The 19,642-nt window shown below is 41.5% G+C and overlaps 1 protein-coding gene across 1 annotated transcript; it reads left to right on the forward strand.

The window, feature by feature from the left end:
• The first annotated feature begins 5,427 nt into the window (after positions 1–5,427).
• Positions 5,428–19,343, forward strand: LOC133420390 (GTPase IMAP family member 4-like). The gene is made up of 2 exons (XM_061710079.1): positions 5,428–5,531; positions 17,504–19,343. The coding sequence occupies exons 1-2, from the start codon at positions 5,489–5,491 to the stop codon at positions 18,670–18,672; spliced, it is 1,212 nt and encodes a 403-aa protein (XP_061566063.1). The 5' UTR covers positions 5,428–5,488; the 3' UTR covers positions 18,673–19,343.
• Positions 19,344–19,642: the final 299 nt, after the last annotated feature.

Genomic DNA, 19,642 nt, shown 5'->3' on the forward strand with positions numbered 1-19,642 from the left:
TTTGTTAGATGCTCGTTCACATAAACATCTGAGCCCTTCAGGTTCCTTCCCTGCATTAGCAGCTGGGTTTTGTATTTTCGGTTCGCAAAGCGTATGATGATGGCAGGCTTTGCTTTGCTGTCCTTCCGGGGAAGGGTGTGGCAGGCAGCGATACTTTTAGGATCAATGGTTATATTTTTACTTTGGAGAAAGTCTGTGACTTGCCGTTCCAGTGTGAGTTTTTCTTGAACCTGAGCGTCTTCTCCGTCATTTCCACCTGCGGCTGCTCTGGCGTAGGTTTGATGTCTTGTTTCCAGTCCAGTGATGATAACGTCCTCCATTCGTGAGTACTGTTCCAAGTCCTCAATCCTGCGTTCCAAATTGTCTATTTTTTTGTCCCTTTCCTTCACCAGGGCTTTCAAGTGCTTGACTTTGTTCATGAGCTCCATAAGAGCGGTTTGCTGCTTCGCCACCTTGCTCAGCTCCTCCGACATGAAGTTGAGGGATTGTCGAATTTCCTCGAGATCATCCTCGTTTTGGGCAGGAAGATGTTTCTTGGGTGGCATTTCTTTTTCGTTCACTTTTCTCTTTCAGTTGAAACTCAGTTTCTAAGCAGAAACTTAGTTTTTCTTTCAGTTTTCTCTCCGGTTTACAGGCGTTTTCTCAGGGCGCCACCGTCTTGCATGACGTCATCAGATCAGCTGAGAATAGAAGGTCACGTTGCACTAATTAGCTAAGGTGTCTGGGTCAAGAGAAGGTTTTTTAAGTAAAGGTTTAATTACTGCAACTTTGAAAACCTGTGGTACATATCCTAAACTTAGGGATAGGTTAATTTGGTCCAGTATTGTCGACCAATAAGAGAAAAAATATGTTTGAATAGTCAAGTCGGGATGGGCTCTAACATACATGTGGTTGACTTAGCTCTCTTGACGAGTGAAGTCAGCTCAGGGAGGTCTATAGGATCAAAACAGTCTAGAGGCAAGTCAGAGCGTAGGGAAGTCGCTAAAGCTGAAGAAACGCCCACAACCGGCTGGTTGATTTCTTCTCTAATTCTCGTGACTTTACTGTTAAAGAAGCTCATAAAGTCCTCACTACTGAGAGCTGCAGGAATGCACGGCTCAACAGAGTTGTGACTCTTTGTCAGCCTGGCTACAGTGCTGAACAGAAAACGTGGGTTACTTTTGTTATCCTCTATCAACGTTGAATAATAAGCTGTTCTGGCTTTGCAAATGGCTTTTTTATATACTATTAGAATATCTTTCCATTCACGATAAGAGTCTACAGACCTACAAGAGTACCACTTCCTTTCCATTTTACGCACGTTTTGTTTCAACATGCGGATATCTGAATTGTACCAGGGAGTTAAGCTCCTGTGGCTAGAAACCCTCCTTTTCAAAGGAGCAACTTCATCTAAAGCTGAATGCAACAAATCAGCAGTGTTACTAGCAAGGAAATCAACATCTGTAGAGGTAGAACCCAAGTCACTGGCCTCGACTACATCACTATCACTATTTTCCACTGTCGTAAGATAAGCAATGGCCTCCCTAATTTAGCAATAGCTTCATCAGACAAACATCTGCTAAAATAATACCTCCTATTTTGCACTTCAACATCAACAATATTAAATTCAAACGTTATTAAGCAATGGTCGGATAAAAGGGAGTTTACAGGTGACACCAACAGATCATCAGTTTCAACACCGTAGGTGAGAACGAGATCGAGAGTATGATTAAAACAATGCGTCGGTTTATCCACTTTTTGTGAGATACCCATTGATTCTAGAAGAAAATCGAAAGCTAATGTAAGATTATCGCTTTCAACGTCCATATGAATATTAAAATCACCCACTATGATGAATTTATCTGTACTGATCAATAATCCAGAAAGGAAATCTGAAAATTCAGACAGAAACTCTAGATAAGCGCCAGCAGGGGGCCGATACACTACCACTAACACAACTGGCTTCTCTGATTTCCAGCTCAGAAATTTCAGACTAAGCGTGAGGCTTTCAAATGTATTATAATTGCACTTAGGTTCAATTTTTATTTGGAGACTGGAGTTATAAATTACTGCGACTCCTCCGCCTCGGCCCGTGTTTCTAGGAATGTGATGATTAAAGTAGCCGGGCGGAGTCGATTCATTCAAACTAACATACTCTTCCTCCTGTAACCATGTTTCTGTTAAGCAGAAAATATCACTCCTGCTCTCTGTAATTATATCATTTACTAACAGAGACTTGGAGCTTAACGATCGTATATTTAGTAGTCCGCATCTAATTTTTCGGTCTGTAATTGGTACCAAATGTGCATTGGTTTTAATTTTTTCAAGATTATTTTGGTTAACGCCTCTATAACGCAGCACCTGGTGAACTTTTGGAGGGCGGGGAACTGCAACCACTTCTATTTTGCTAGGCACCTGGTTAGAGTCGCCCATATCATGTAATCCTACAGTTTTAGAGTCGCTAATTACATAATGCAATCCTACAGTTTTATTGGCAGGTGTTGGTCCTCGAGAGACAGCAGAGAAGCATGTAAGACTGCAGCTCTGCATCCTGGCCTGGACCCTGGATTGTCAGGGGGAGTGTCTAATAACACTGGTCAGATTTCTAGAAATAAGAGCGGCACCATCCCGAGTGGGATGAATGCTGTCTCTTCTAATCAGACCGGGCTTTCCTCAGAACCTCTCCCAGTTGTCAATAAAGTCTACGTCGTTTTCTTAACACCACCGCGACAGCCAGCGGCGGAGCGAGAGCATGCGGCTAAACATGTCATCGCTGGTCAGATTGGGGAGGGGACCAGAGAAACCTACGGAGTCCGACAAACTTTTGGCGTAGTTACACACCGAGACAATATTCATTTTAGTGACTTCCGACTGGCGAAGACAGGAGTCATTGGCTCCGACATTTATGATAACTTTACCATATTTACGATTACCCTTTGCCAGTAGCTTCAAATTTGCTTCTATGTCGCCCGTGGCCCCCGGAATGCACCTAACTATGGTCGCTGGAGTCGGCTTCACATGCCTGACTATGGAGTCTCCAATCAACAGGGTCGGTTTCTCAACGGGTGTGTCGCTGAGTGGGGAAAAACGGTTAGACACGTGAAGCGGGTGGTGGTGTTCCGTGCGCCCTTTAAGACTACGCTTGCTCCGAACCGTCACCCACCGGCCCTGACTGGCCGGCTGCTCGGGAGCTGCAGGGGAGCGGCTACGCTCAGCTGCTACAGGCAGGTCCGCCGCTAGCTTAGCATTAGTTAATGCTAATTAATTTTAATACTTCGTGTTTGTAATTTATTTCCTTTGTTTATTATAGAAACTCTTTCATCTGTTCATAATTTCAATCATTCAATCAGTTCAGTTCTGTCACCATCCGTCATCTGTATGTGAATCTCCAATACAGTAACGTGTGGAATAATTAGATGTCTGCGTGTTCTCTGACCGGAACCCTGTAGTGGTCAATATTTACATTACACCAGTTTCTCGGGTGGAATCCCCAACAACTGGGGTCTTTGACATGCCAGTTTGAGATCTAAATATGTTGTTATATCTTTATTGAATACACTGTATTTTTTATTTGTTGCATTGATTGACTGAATGTGCCTATATTTTCAACACTATGCCTCGTTTTATGTTTTACACTATGCAATACGTTTTACACTGTACAATATGTTTTTATACAGAACTTTGTATTTTTTTCTTTATCCTTTTGAAGGATAAAAAACTGTCTTTGACACACCTGTTTTGGCGTATTTGTTACAAGGTGGTGGTGGTGTGTGAGGGGGTATATGTGAGGGGGTGTGGTCCAACTTTCTAATTGAGGGGTAAAGGGGAGGTAATTATTGTTTTGCCAATTGTTCAAATCTTTATAATTATAATCTACAATTACCAGGTAATATAATGGAAACAACACACGCTTTCTTTTACAGTCCAGTTTCACTTTAATTAATGGGTAAATATCAGGTAATTATTTCTGTAGTTAATGAGGAAGTACCAGGTAATATTATGGAAACAACACACGCTTTCTTTTACAGTCCAGTTTCACTTTAAATACTGAGTAAAAGCCAGGTAAAAATGTCTGTACTTATTGGGTAAATACTTAGGAAATAGAATTACTGGGCAAGTAACTACAAGGTAAGTACCTGCCAATTGCCAGGTAAAACATGGTAACTATCAGGTTAATTACAAGGTCAATAGAGTCATTTACACCCCTCGGGGGTACATGCACCAATCCATTGATAATACATAAATCAATAATGAATGGGTAAATACCCATAGTTATCCATGAAATGTATAGTAAATACAAGGTAACTACATGGTCATTCAAGTGTAATTAGCTGGTAACTACCTCAAATATAGGTTATAATTTCCTGGCAAAAAAAATACTTAGTAATTACCTGGTACTTACTTAGAAATAATTCATGTAATTTCAGAGTAATTACATGGTAAATTGACTGGTAGTTACCAATATTAACCTAGTAAATACCTGTAATTTCCCTCATAGTTCCCATCTAATGTCTTTGTAATTACCTAGTAATGTTTAGTTTAAACAACCAGGTATTTACCATGTAATTACATGGTAAATACACATAATTACATGCTACAAGAAAATACGTAATAATTACCTAGTACTTACTGGGTAAATTACCCGGTAGTTACCATGTAATAACCTTGTAAATAGAAGGTACTACTAGGTTATTACAGTGTAATTACCATGGTATTACCTGGTTATTAGTGTACTGTAAAAGAAAGGGTTACTGAATGTTTGAGACTGAGTTAGCATGTCACAGTTTTACAACTTCATTTACCACTCAGACGAAAACACAATTGTTTTGAACGACCTAAGAAGGGAGGAAGTAAATAGTGAATCAGCAGCAGTGAATCAACATGTACTTGTAAAGGAGTCACAATTTCATTGAGTACTTTTGCAAACTTCTTTACACGAAACACCAGCTCGACAGACTTACCTGTCATTTCAGCAACTGCAAGAAGGTGGAAGAACATCCTCTATTACAGGCCTTGCTAACAGACTTATTAGTTTGATGTTCCATGGGTTCTAGAAATGAAACCATTTTCTGTAAATAGTAACAACTGTGAGGACACATGAGACCATTAAAAAGATTCTGCAGCTGTTCTGCAGTTTGAAAGAAGTGCTACCATTTCTTGTAAACGTTAGAAGGTGGGCTTAGTGGGAGACACACAGACAGACAGACAGACACACACACACACACACACACACACACACACACACACACACACACACACACACACACACACACACACACACACACACACACACACACACACACACACACACACACACATATTTTTAACACAACGCAGAAGACAGCTGCAACCGGCTGAACTTCAGTTTCACTTTGTACAACAGGAACGTGTGGGTGTGGTTTATTTGTCTATATTAAAGGCTGAATGCATGCGGGATACAATTTGTGACCACACAGATCAACTTTGTCACTAGAGCTGAAGAATCTACGCTGTTTTCTTCAACCCAAACATGGAGAGACATCATTCCAACACCAACATGACCAGAAACTTTGGTAAGAAGGATTTTTCTTTCTGTGTGTTACAGTTCATGCATCAATGATCACTGATGAATCAAGTTTGAAGAAATCCAACTCCTGCAGACAGAAACATGTACATATTTGTTCTTGAAAAACCATGAAACAACTTACAATGTATTGATAAAGTAAACTCTGTCAGGCAGGCTACCAGCAATTATTCGGGTACGGATTTATCTGCTTCCCCGGCCCATTCCGCTGTATTGGACCACTTTCAACTGGTTTCTCTCTCCTCCCTTGCTGAGATCATGAAGTCTTTGAAGCCTACTAACTGTCCTCTGGATGTTATTCCGGCCAAAATTTGAAAGAGTTCTTTTAATACTGTTGGGCCCAGTCTTGTGATGCTTATCAATGCCTGTCTTAATTTAGGAGCAGTCCCAGCTGCCTTTAAACATGCCGTGGTTAGGCCCCTTTTAAAGAAAACGCATCTTGACTCCTCAGTTTTGTCAAATTTTAGACCAGTCTCTCATTTGCCTTTTCTGTCTAAGGTTTTAGAAAAAGTTGTTTTTACCCAGTTAAGATCATTTCTGGAGAACAACTCTGCTTTTGAAAAGTTTCAGTCTGGGTTCAGGTCTCGTCACAGCACTGAGTCTGCCTTGTTAAAGGTATTGTGACATCATTTTTAACATGCTTTTAACACTATTAAAAGTCTTGGGCAACATCCCTCAAATGTGTCTAAAAGAGTGTAACAAGAAAAACTTCACTCTAGTAATCTTTTCCTGGCTTTTTATTACAGTGTTTTTTTGCGCCGTGAAAAATGCTTCCTTTCCCCCCTTTCCTGTCAATCATTGCTCCGCTCCTCCTCCAAACCTCCTCCTCCTCCAGCCATACGCTCACAGCGGCGTCGGAGCGACAGGCGAAGCATGCACGGAAAAAAGCAGGAGGGCGAACCACAGCAAACAATCATAAAAATAAAGGCATGCAAGCAGCACTGTCCCCTTATCTTAAGTCCAGTCAGTGGCCGCGGGTCTTCTTAGCAGTTTTCCTCCGGTGATTAGAACAAAAGAGGCGTGTTAAGCCTCATTTATGGTTCCGCGTTAAATCGACGCAGAGCCTACGCCGTAGAGTCAGCGTATGGTGCGCGTCGCCGCGTAACCCTACGCCGTAGGCTCTGCGTCGGTGTAACGCGGAACCATAAATCAGCCTTTATGGTGCGCTGGAGAGGAGAGGAAACAGGGAGCTGGGTGGAGGGGGCGGTGATTTAGCGGATCGTTACGTAACGATCCGCCACCAAACCAGATGCGCCGTTTTTGCATAGTTATGCGGAAAATCCCAGAAAGCACACAATACACTGAATGTTAAAAGTTCGTTGTTTTTTGGGTGTAATTGATGTCAAGACACCCAACAAAACACAAAAAATCAAGAAAAATGTGTTTTTCATGTCACAATCCCTTTAAAGGTGCACAATGATATTGCCCTGTCTGTCGATGTCAAGTGCCCTGTTGTCTTAGTGCTGCTAGATCTCACAGCGGCTTTTGATACAGTCGACCACACAGTCCTTCTGTCACGCCTGAAACATTATGTTGGCCTTCACAGCACTGTACTCAAGTGGTTTACGTCATATCTGTCAGATAGAACTTTCTCTGTTATGCTTGGTGATTCCTGCTCCTCCTGTGCCTCCCTCTCATGCGGCGTCCCGCAAGGTTCTATTCTAGGCCCACTTCTTTTTTCATTATATATGTTGCCACTTGGGTCCATTATAGCCAGACATAACTTATCATTTCATTGTTATGCAGATGATCTACAGATCTACCTGCCACTGAAGCCTAAAGTCACTAGTGCACAAAGCTCCCTGCTGGAATGCATTGCTGACATCAAGCAGTGGTTGGCACGCAATTTTTTACATTTAAATGAGGACAAAACGGAGTGCATTTTGTTTGGTGACACCGTGACGGCTGACTTTGGCTCTTTGTCCGGATCTTTTAGTCCCAAAGTTAGGAACCTGGGAGTTATTTTTGATAGCTTTTTAAAATTTGACCGACAAGTGGACAATGTCGTGAAGACAAGTTTTTATCAATTGCGTCTTTTAACCAAAGTCAAAACATTTTTGAGCCGTCACGACATGGAGAGAGCTATCCACGCTCTAGTCAGCTCCAGATTGGACTACTGCAATGCACTTTATGTTGGCATTGCCCAATCCTCTTTTAGCCGTCTTCAGCTGGTACAAAATGCAGCTGCCCGTCTTTTAACGAACACACCCAGACGTGAGCACATCACCCCGGTCCTCTATTCCCTTCACTGGCTGCCTGTTCGTTTTAGAGTTGATTTTAAACTTTTAATGTTTGTTTTTAAAGCTCTTAACGGCCTTGCCCCTCCTTATTTATCGGAGATTTTAACAGTGCGTGAGCCTGGCAGAGCTCTGAGGTCCTCCAACCAACGCTTGTTGGAAGTGCCCAGGTCAAAGCAGAAGCGCTGGGGGGACCGAGCCTTTTCAGTTGCCCCAGGCTCTGGAATAAGCTCCCCTGTGAGTTACGCACCATCTCTGACCTTGGCCTTTTTAAATCTAAAATTAAAACATATTTATTCAGGGTGGCTTTTAATACCCAGTAGTGTGGCGACACTTTTTATACTTGATGTTTTTATATGTTCATACGTTTTATTCTTGTTTTATTAGTGCCACGGCTGCGCCACGTGGCACGCCTCCTCCATTGAGCTGCGCAAGCTCAATGGAGGAGGAGTGCCTCGTGCGCAGCACGAGGCACTCATACTATTGCTCAGGCTTATTATTTATTTATTCTTCCGTAAAAACTTTGTCCGGCTACTCCTCCCACAGCTTTGAGAAAACGCGAAAAGTAAAAACGTAGAAACGTGCGCCTTAATCGGGAATCGATGGGTATGACTTTTATTAGCGATTGGCGTGCACGTTTTTGCGCAACGTGCACAAACGTGCGCTTTTTGCCCCATCCGGAACGCATTGCGAGAAGTTTGGGGCCTCACCACTCGCACACCGTTACTCAAAAAATTCTGAACCGATTTAGAAAGTTGTAGACCCTGAATTTAACTACAGTCCTGTGGATTTTCAGAGCGATGGCACAAATAGTTTTTGCACGAAGTGCAAAAACATTTCCAAATTTCCAAACTAATGGGGAGACCATTTTGCCATGTATTCCTATGGCGCCATTCAAAGCGGATGGGAAAATGTCGAGAAAAAAGACAAAATTCACCTTTTTTCTGAGTCACGTATCTTTCTCATACTTGCACGTAGAAACGTCATTCAAACTTCAAAACGGAGGAAAACTTCTCTTCTCTCTCTAAACCCCGGACTGTTTTTTCCTAAAATGTACACTTTTCAAGATATGAGCCCTCAAGCGAGGTCTGGAAATCACTTTTTTTCAAATCTAGAGCACGGGAGTCAGTTTGCTAGAGTGTAGTTACACTGAAAAAAAAACATGATTTCTTATTTGTAACTCGAGGTCACGGCCAAACCGTAAAAGGTAGACGGATCATTTTTGGTCAGAATATAGACATAGGTGTTGTGATTTATAAAATGTGACTTTCACAGGCGTGGTGTGCACAAAATTTTAACGGTGGAGCCAACAGACACGCCAATTCCTGTCTGTCTCTTCATTGACTCCCATGTTAAATGAAGTTTTCTTAAAAAAAATCTCATTTTTGTTTTCGAATTGCCGTTACTAACACATTTTAAGGAATATCTGAATAAAATTAAGATTGTCAGAATCTTCCGGGTTCTGTCTCTCTCACGATGTCTTTGTTTTTCTGATAGGAGCTACAGTTTGATTACAAGGTGAAGTTATTTGAGGCTTGTCAAATCCAAAAAACTAGCTGAGTCATTCCAATACAATATACACTACCATACTTCCGGGTCATGTGACCCAGAACTAGTCACATGACACATCAATGCAGACTTCATAATACTTTACCTTGGATAATGGAGGAATCTGAACCCTGACCTTACATGATCCCCATTTTATTTTTATAGGATGTTAGTGTTATTATGGGATGGCAGGTGTTTTTATAGGATGTTAGTGTTATTATGGGATGGCAGGTGTTTTTTTAAGGTTTTTAGCGTTATTATGGGATGGCAGGTGTTTTTATAGGATGTTAGTGTTATTATGGGATGGTAGGTGTTTATTATGGGATGGTAGTGTTATTGGTGTTAGCGGTCCCGTTAGCGGTTCTGTTAGCAGTCCTGTTAGCGATCCCGTTAGCGGTCCAGTTAGCGATCCCGTTAGCGGTCCAGTTAGCGACCCCGTTAGCAATCCCGTTAGCGGTCCCGTTAGCGGTTGTTAGCGATCCCGTTAGCAATCCCGTTAGCGGCTCGGTTAGCGGTCCCGTTAGCGATCCCGTTAGCGATCCCGTTAGCGGTCCCGTTAGCGGTCCCGTTAGCGGTTCCGTTAGCGATCCCGTTAGCGGTCCCGTTAGCGGTTCCGTTAGCGGTTGTTAGCGGCTCGGTTAGCGATTCCGTTAGCGGCTCGGTTAGCGGTCCCGTTAGCGATCCCGTTAGCGATCCCGTTAGCGGTTCAGTTAGCGGTTCTGTTAGCGGTCCTGTTAGCGGTTCCGTTAGCGGTTGTTAGCGGTCCCGTTAGCGACCCCATTAGCGGCTCCGTTAGCGATCCCGTTAGCGATCCCGTTAGCGGTCCCGTTAGCGGTCCCGTTAGCGGTCCCGTTAGCGGTCCCGTTAGCGGTTCCGTTAGCGATCCCATTAGCGGTCCCGTTAGCGGTCCCGTTAACGGTCCCGTTAGCGGTTGTTAGCGATTCCGTTAACGGCTCGGTTAGCGGTCCCGTTAGCGATCCTGTTAGCGATCCCGTTAGCGGTTCAGTTAGCGGTTCTGTTAGCGGTACTGTTAGCGGTTTCGTTAGCGGTTGTTAGCGGTCCCGTTAGCGACCCCATTAGCGGCTCCGTTAGCGATCCCGTTAGCGATCCCGTTAGCGGTCCCGTTAGCGGTCCCGTTAGCGGTCCCGTTAGCGGTCCCGTTAGCGATCCCATTAGCGGTCCCGTTAGCAGTCCCGTTAGCGGTTCCGTTAGCGGTTCTGTTAGCTATCCCGTTAGCGGTCTTGTTAGCGGTTCTATTAGCCTATTACATATTTTCTGTAATAACTTTTGAATGGTTTGACATAGAGAGTCATGGGTGGTGTCAAATGACTAAGTATCGAGTCCTTGACCTTCATGGGTGCAAATAAGCCCTGCGATCATCCGGCAGTAGTCCGTGGCACTTCAAAATTTCCCGGGAATTTTGTCTAGTTTTGTTGTATGTTCTGTAAAGCACTTTGGTTCACCTTGAGGTTTGATGTAAGGTGCTATACAAATAAAGTTTACATTACATTACATTACATTACAAAAGGCTCTTTCTTTTTATGAAAGTTTTTTTTTTTGTCATTTACTTTTTATTGGTTTTGATTTTACATGTAAACAAACAAAAAATCAAACAATCAACATGAAGACCTATAAATCTGAACAAATATCAAGGGGAAAGCAAAAGCGTACATAAGGGGACTGGTAAACACCTCCAGAAAAATGAAAAAAGTACGTACGTAAACAAATATTCTGATAATCCAGTCTGAAATTACCTGAAGTCTGGTCTTGTGGTATATGTAATCCACTTTTGCCAATTATCATTAAATGCCTCTTTTTGTGTTCTTAAATTAAAAGTAATTCTTTCCATTACATAGATGCTGTACACAATATCAATCCATTCATCGACACTAGGTGTCTCCCTCTTCAGCCATTTCTTTGTTATTGATTTCTTACAAGCCACCAGTAATATTCTCAATAAATATTTATCTTTATTCCTCCATTCCAGTTCCTCTATATCCATCAAGTAAAACAAACTAAAGCCAAAAGTTATTTATTATATTATTATATTTATTAATTATATTTATTATATTTTCTCAAGAATTTGATGTACTTGCAACCAAAATGGGGTCACAACAGGGCAACACCAGAATATGTGGTAGTGATTCGCCTCTTTGCTTCCACAACATCTCCAACAATCTGTCTGAGTAGAATATGATCTCTTCTGATATGGAGTGAAAATATAGCGGATCACATTTTTCCATGCATATTCTCTCCAGAGTGGAGAATTTGATGTTTTCCATTGTTGTTTAAAAATTTCCTTCCATTTCTCCTGATAAATTTTGATATTGCTTTCAGTTTCCCATCTTGATCTAATCTTAGCTGTATTTTCTTTGTTAGATGATTGAAGACTTGTGTATAATTTTGAAATGATCTTCTTATAAGGTTCATCTTTATAAGCATTAACAAACACCTGTAGAATATCATTTCTATGTTCATAATTTTTTATAATTTTTTTCCCAACATAGGGCCCGATTTACTCAAGGTTTGCGTGCGTGTGCAAACTTGACAGCACCCGCAAACCAATGTGCGAGCTGATCTACTAACAGCGTGCAAAGACGACTGCGTCTCTGAAATGCGCAAAATTGCACACGCAATTCAGTTAGTACTTTTGCCCTGATGAATAATCAATATGGGGCGTACCCGGCAGAACGCGCTAAATACTGGGAGGGGAAGATGCAAATTGCTCCATTTACCACGCGCAATGAGATTTACCAAGCCTGAAAGTAATTGCGCGTATTGTGATTGCGTCTGTATTTAATACGTTCGAAAGGAAGGTGCTAATCTGCTGCTGCCGTTATTGTGGCAAGGAGGCGACATCCAAAATCAAAGAATACGCAGAGTCTTTATTCTGCTGCATGCTATTTTAAAAATGGTTGCACAAGTTTTATTAAAGGCCACTTTCTCTTTAGTTCTTCGCCTTATATCTTGCCACCTGCTTTTAATGTGCACTCGCCCACAAGCAGGCCAAGCCTTTGTGCCAAAACTTTGTATTTTATTAATTACTTATCTCATTGAACGTGAAATCATCCTTCGTAAATTACATTTAATTAAAACCCGTGCTTATTAATCACAAAACACAGGTTAAACATCATGACCAAATCCGCTCCGACCCGGTGTCAGTATCAGCGCAGACAGACTGCAGCTTCGCCTGAATTATGGTTCTGCGTTAAATCGACGGCGTAACCGACGGCATAGGGACGCGGTGCGTTGCGCGTCGCCGCATACCCTACGCCTGGGTGTGACGCGGACAATAAATCAGCCTTTAGTGTGCGCTCATGTGCGCGGTTCTGAACACTTCTCTTCTCTTCTTGCCATATGATGGTCCCGTCTGTCACACATTTTCTCACAGTGTTTGCTATATAATATATAATATTTGCAATATACTGTGGACATCTGAATAAAAACTTAACTCATAAATAGATTGAATCAAAGCGCTCTCCAGCTCTGTGTCTGATTGTCTTTTTCTCCTCAGATCATGCCGAGCACCGCCGGGTCACGCAAACCCGACCAATTCAATATTGAAATCAAATTCAGTCCTGTGGCCCGTTTTTCTATTTCGTATTTTTGATCTGTGCCTAAAATTGAAATATGAAAAACCAGAGTTTTTTCCGTTTTTTGTGTTACCAACTGCATTTATTCTATCGCAGGTTTTCTCCGATATTGCGTTTCTTTTGGTAATGTTTAAATGTCTTTGCTGTAGTTCATGAATGTGTTTATTTGCCTCTTCCACTAATATCTCTAACTCCAACTCGTCAAATTTCATTTTGCGTTTATGACGTTGTGACTGTGCATTCCATCCAGACTCTCCATGGCGCAGATCTGCGCTCGCAAACCTTAACACGCAACACCTCATTTAAATACTGCTGTTTGCACCTGTTATCAATTGCGCAGGCAATCTTAGTTGATCACCTGCAAACCATGCAACAACTGCACGCGCAAACTTTTTCAGTGCACACGCAATTTAGTACTCTTTATTTAGGATCTTAGTAAATCGGGCCCATAATCTCTTATTTGTAAATACCTGAAGAGGTCCTGGTTCTGCAGGCCAAATTTATCCTTGAGATCTTGGAAACTTCTAACCGTACCTTTACTTATTAAAGAATAGTACGTTGTAAGTCCTAAGGAGGTCCAATCCTTGAATCGATGGTCGTGTTGACTAGGTGTAAATTGTGGGTCGTAAGCAAACCATTTCAAGATTTCAAATGTCTTTTTTAAATCGGGCTGTTTTGATACATCACTCAAAAGCTTTAGTGAATTAGTGATCCAAGGATTATCTTGGTCAGTAAGGTGTTTGTGTAATGACGGATCCCCAATCAGAGCAGTGACTGGAAATACTTTTCCCATTGTTTGTTCAATATTTTTCCATCTAGCCTTGTAACTAGGAGTACACCAAGCGATCAAAGGTCTAAGTTGAGCTGCCTTGTAATAGTCTTTTAGAATAGGAAGAGGAAGTCCTCCTTTTTCTTTTGAAAGCTGGAGTATCTTATATCGTATCCTGGGTTTTTTCCCAGCCCATATGTACCTAGAAATTAATCTGTCCCATTCTTGAAATTGTTTGACTGGTGCTTCTAAGGGTAATGACTGAAAAAGGTATAAAACCCTCGGCAGGATGTTCATCTTGATGGATTCAATACGTGAGCTGAGGCTTAGGTATGGTATCAGACTCCATCTATGAATATCTTCCTTGGTTTCCTTAATAAGAGGCTTATAATTGATTTCTGTTATTTTTGACAAGTCCTTAGGGATATGAATTCCTAGATATTTTATAGATTTTTCATCCCAGTTTAACTGAAATTTCTGATGGAGATCAGGAGGAGGATTGTAATCAAAACTACGGATCTGGTTAAACAGGATCTGACGGAGAAGATCCAGAGCCAGCTCGACCCAATGCAATTTGCATATAGGGCCAGAAGAGGAGTTGATGACGCTACTGTAACTCTGCTCAATTACTTGCACAAGCACCTGGAGGGCAAAAAAACCCATGCAAGGCTTTTATTTGTAGACTTTTCGTCAGCTTTTAACACAATACAGCCACATATTTTGGCTGACAAACTACTGTTGGATTTTAATCTTGATGCTGGCTTCGTGAAATGGGTGTTGGATTTCCTAACTTGTCGGCCTCAGGCAGTCAGAACAAATGGAGCCCTTTCCCGGAGGAAGCTGTCTTCCACAGGCTCACCACAGGGGTGCGTCCTGTCCCCTCTACTGTACATCCTGTATACCAATGACTGCAGGAGCCATCATAAAGACAGGCATCTTTTGGAGTTCGCTGACGATACAGTGCTAATCAGTCTTCTCCAGGATGGTGAGCTCAGCCATGGACCGGCTCTAACAGACTTTGTAAAGTGGTGTGATAACCACTTTCTTAAGTTAAATGTCCTGAAAACTAAAGAAATGCAAATAGACTTAAAGAGGAGATGTACTTCTCTCCCAAATCCTCCCATTACCACCAAGGGCTCACAGGTGGAAACAGTGGAGTTATAAATATCAGGGCACCATCATCGATAAGGACCTGAAGTATGACCTCAATACATCTGCCATTTGCAAAAAGGGCCTGCAAAGACTTTATTTTCTGCGCAGATTGAACACTTTTAATGTGGAGAAAACACTAATGGTGTTATTTTATAAGTCTTTTATTGAATCAATTTTAACTTTCTATATTGTATTGTGGTATGGCAACTTGACAGTGCAGAACAAAAAGAGGATGCAGGACATTGTCAGAGCAGCCAGTAAAATCATTGGCACTCAGCAGCTCTCTCTGACTGACATCTACGAAGGTCGAGTCCTGAATAAGGCACAAGACATCTTGGCCAGTCCTGATCACCCTCTGTCAAAAGAGTTTGTGCCTCTCCCTTCTGGGCGGCGCTATAGGCTTCCCAAGGCCAATAGCAATAGGTATAAATTCTCTTTTATACCAACCGCTGTTAAAATGATCAACTCTCATAAATTTTAATATTTTTAATATATTTTTATCATTCTGCCTGCACTGATGAAAGCACTTTTGCTTTACTCATTTATTATGGTTACTATGTCACGTTTTAATGTTTTAATTGTTCTTTTGGTATGTCTGTGTTTGTATGATGACTGTTTTCCCAGACTGCTAAAAGAATTTCCCCTAGAGGGACAATAAAAATGACTCTGACTCTCTGACTCTGACTCTGACTCTGACTCTGTTTTTTGAACATTTAATTTATAACCTGAGAAAGAGTCATATTAATTTAAGCATGTCATTAATGCTGGCAAGGATCGTGTTGGATTACTTAGATATATTAATACATCGTCAGCAAATAACGCCAGTTTCTGGTCATTTACTATTTTTATCCCCTCGACTGCTTTATTTTGTCTTATTCCTTGAGCTAGAGACTCGATAAAAATAGCAAAGAGAAGAGGGCTCAATGGGCATCCTTGTCTCGTTGATCGTTCAAGTATAAAAGATTTTGAGAGTTCTCCATTAATCTTCAGCCGAGCTGATGGGTTTTTGTATAACGTTTCTATTGTTTGTATTATTGTCTCATTAAAGCCACATTTTTCCATTACTTTAAATAGGAAGGTCCATCTTACAGAATCGAAGGCTTTTTCTGCGTCCAAGCTTACTATCATTGCCTGAAAATTGTTTTTGGCAGAATGTCTAATAATTTGTAGTGTACATCTTATATTATCTTGGGTTTGTCGACTTTGAATAAACCCTGTTTGATCCAAATGTATAATCTGTGGCAGAATCTTGTCAATCTTTTAGCAAGGATAGAAGTGAATAACTTATAGTCTAAGTTTGGTCCCTTAGTTCTTCTGTTGATGATCGGCGTGTCATCTGCAAACTTCTGAATGTGACACGATCCAGAGTTGTAGCAGAAGTCTGTGGTGTACAGAGTAAAGAGGATTGGGGGGCTGTCCCCTGTGGAGCCCCTTTGCTGCTGACCACAGTTGGTACGTTTACATGCACTAAAAGAAGGTTGAAATGTTGCCTTAATCCGACCGATATCGAAGTTTTATGTATACACCTTAGCCGGGCTGTACTCGAACCGAACTGAAGCTCTTGAGATCGAGCTATTAGTCTCATATAATGCCGTCCTAATTTGAGTTATTCCGGCCTGTATACCAACCCACGCTTAACCAAGTCAGTGACGGCCCCGGAACTCCCTCTTTCGGGAAGTAACGACACCACGAAAGCCAGAATATCAACCCAGTAGGAGAAGAGAAGAAGACGAACAACAAAGAAGGAACCGGAAGAACGCCATCGCGTGTGGCGCCACCAAGTGGCGCGGAGTCGAACGCACCTCACTCCTTAATCGATTGTCTTCTTGCGCATGTAAATGGTAAATGCCTTACACTTATATAGCGCTTTCCAGCTGTACTCCTACAGCCCCAAAAAGCTTCTGCAGCACTGCAGACGTTCACGCACACATTCACACACCGGTTGTCGGCGGAGCTGCCATAAACGGCGCTGGCCTGACAAACCGGGAGCAACCGGGGGATTCAGTGTCTTGCCCAAGGACACTTTGGTGGACACAGGAGGAACTAGGGTTCAAACCACTGACTTTCAGGTTCATGGACGAACACTCTACCAACCGAGCTACCTTCCCCATGTATACTTGGATAACTCTGAAACTCCAGTTTAATCCTTGGTTAGATCTCTGCCAATAGCTTTATTTAGATGTGCATGATGTCGTTCAGCCTGATGTACTGTGGTCTTTCAGTGAGGTAGCTTGAAATCCAAGCAACCATGCAGGGGTCCACTCACTTTCTGGCCAGTTTTCCCTGAACTGCAACGGGATGGGTTGTGTTGAAGGTGGAAAGTTGTTACTATTTACAGTCAATAGTTTTGTTTATAAAACCAATGAAACATCACACTAATAAGTCTGGTATTATGGCCTGTAATAGAGGATGTTCTTCCACCTTCTTGCAGTTGCTGAAATGACAGATTAGTCTGTCGAGCTGGTGTTTCGTGGAAAGAAGTTTGCAAAAGTACTCCATGAACTTGTGACTCCTTTACAAGTACATGTTGATTCACGGCTGCTGATTCACTATTTACTTTACCTTCTTAGGTCGTTCAAAACAATTGTGTTTTCGTCTGAGGGGTAAATTAATTTGTAAAACTGTGACATGCTAACTCAGTCTCAAACATTGTTGTTCACAGGATCCAACCTCATGAATGATGATGAGCTGAGGATCGTGATGGTGGGGAGGACTGGAGTAGGGAAGAGTGCTACTGGGAACACCATTCTGGGATGGTCCCGCTTTAAGTCCAAGTGCAGTCCGAAGTCTTTGACTGTGGATTGTTCTAAAGATAAAGCTGTGGTGGATGGACAACCAGTTGCTGTCATTGACACCCCGGGCCTGTTTGACACCAGGTTTGGTCAAGAGAAGACAACCAAAGATTTGAGCCAGTGTGTCTCCTATGCTGCTCCTGGACCCCATATCTTCCTGGTGGTCATTGCTCTGGGCAGGTTCACTGAAGAGGAACAGCAGACGGTGCAGAGGATTCAAGATATCTTTGGCCAGGCTGCTGACAAATACAGCATGGTCCTCTTCACTCATGGAGACCTCCTTACAGACACCACGATTGAAGAATTCCTATCTGAGAGCCCAGAGTTACAGGAGCTTGTAGCCAGATGTAATGGCCAGTACCATGTCTTCAACAACGACCTGAAAGATAAGAAACCTCAAGTCACTCTGCTGCTCCAGAAGATCAGAAATATTGTGCAAAAGAACGGAGGAAGCCATTACACCAACGAGATGTTCCAGGAGGCCGAGAGGGCAATTGAAGAGAAAAAACAAAGCATATTGAGAGAGAAGGAGGAGAAAATCCAGAGAGAGAAAGAAGAACTGGAGAGAAAACTGCAAGAAAAGTATGATAAAGAGATTGAGAAAATCAACAAACAACTCCAGGCTGAGAGAGAGAGGGAAAATAAGGAGAGAGAGGAGGAGAGGAAGAGGATGAAGGAGGAGATGTATGAGGAGCAAAAGAGAGAGAGTGAAAGGAGAGATGCAGAAAGAGAGAAGGAGAGAGAGGAGATGAAGAGGATGATGGAGAGATATGAAGAGCAAATGAGAGAGAAAGAAAGAATATATGCAGAAAGAGAGGATAGACAAAAAGAGTCGTTTGCTGAAATTAGTAAATTAAAACAACAGCTGGAACAGGAAATCAGAGAGCAAAAGGAGAAACTGCAGTCCAAATATGAGGCCGAGGCCAGAAAAGAAGCTGAGGAGGGAAATGCTTTCTATCAGTGGTTGGTAAAAACTGGGAAGGCAATTGTTGATTTTTCTAATGAAGCTTTAGGTATCCTTAAAAGCCTGTTTAAATAAAATAGTTGAAAATAGCATCTGCTGGTGACACATGGTTAACCAGTGGTTACTGCTTAAAACAGGAAGCATGTTTAAAGTTGGCTACATGAATTTAACAGCTTAAAACACCTGCTCAGAAACAATATAAAATGTAGAAGTTAAACTTCACCTACAAATATATAAAGACACCTCCTTTTTTCCCTCTCGAGTTATCCTTTATACAGCTACAGTAAATGCTTTGTGACCATAAAGTCACTAGTAGTTTCATAGTCTTTGATTTTTTTTAATTTGATTTGATTGGATTTTATTTTATTTTTTGTACATGTAAAAGCCAACAATTAAAGAGAAAATAAGAAAATAAAACAACAAAAGACTTAATATCTTAATTACATGTGCAAAAAGGAGTAGGAAGAAGTGTAAACTCACTAATCACTTATTAACACGTATTTATAATAACAAGCTATACTATTATTATGCTCACACACTTACCTATACATACATACACATAGTTGAGTATTTCTATATATTTGTACACACATGCCCATATAAATATTTATATAAATATACTTATTTACACCATCTCTATATCTCTCACTATATCTCACTATTTCTATATTAACTCCATCTGCTCTATACCTATGTATATATCTACTTACACACACACACACACACACACACACACACACACAAACACACACACACACACATATGAATGAAAATCATGTTTCTATATTTGTTTTTAAACTGGTTAATGTTTGGACATTGTTTTAATTCTGAATCAATTTTGTTCCATAGTTTAACTCCACTGACTGATATAAAAAATCTTTTCATTCTCTTTTATGTTCGTGTTCTGCAAGTCCTAAACTTTAGATTACCCCTTAAGTTAAACCTCCCCTCTCTGTCATAAAACATTTCCTGTAAGTGAGATGGTAATAAATTGTTCCTAGCTTTATACATGAATTGTGCTGTTTGGAATTCCACTATGTCAAAA

The sequence above is a fragment of the Cololabis saira genome, chromosome 20 (assembly GCF_033807715.1).
Source record: "Cololabis saira isolate AMF1-May2022 chromosome 20, fColSai1.1, whole genome shotgun sequence".
Classification (NCBI taxonomy): Eukaryota; Metazoa; Chordata; class Actinopteri; order Beloniformes; family Belonidae; genus Cololabis; species Cololabis saira.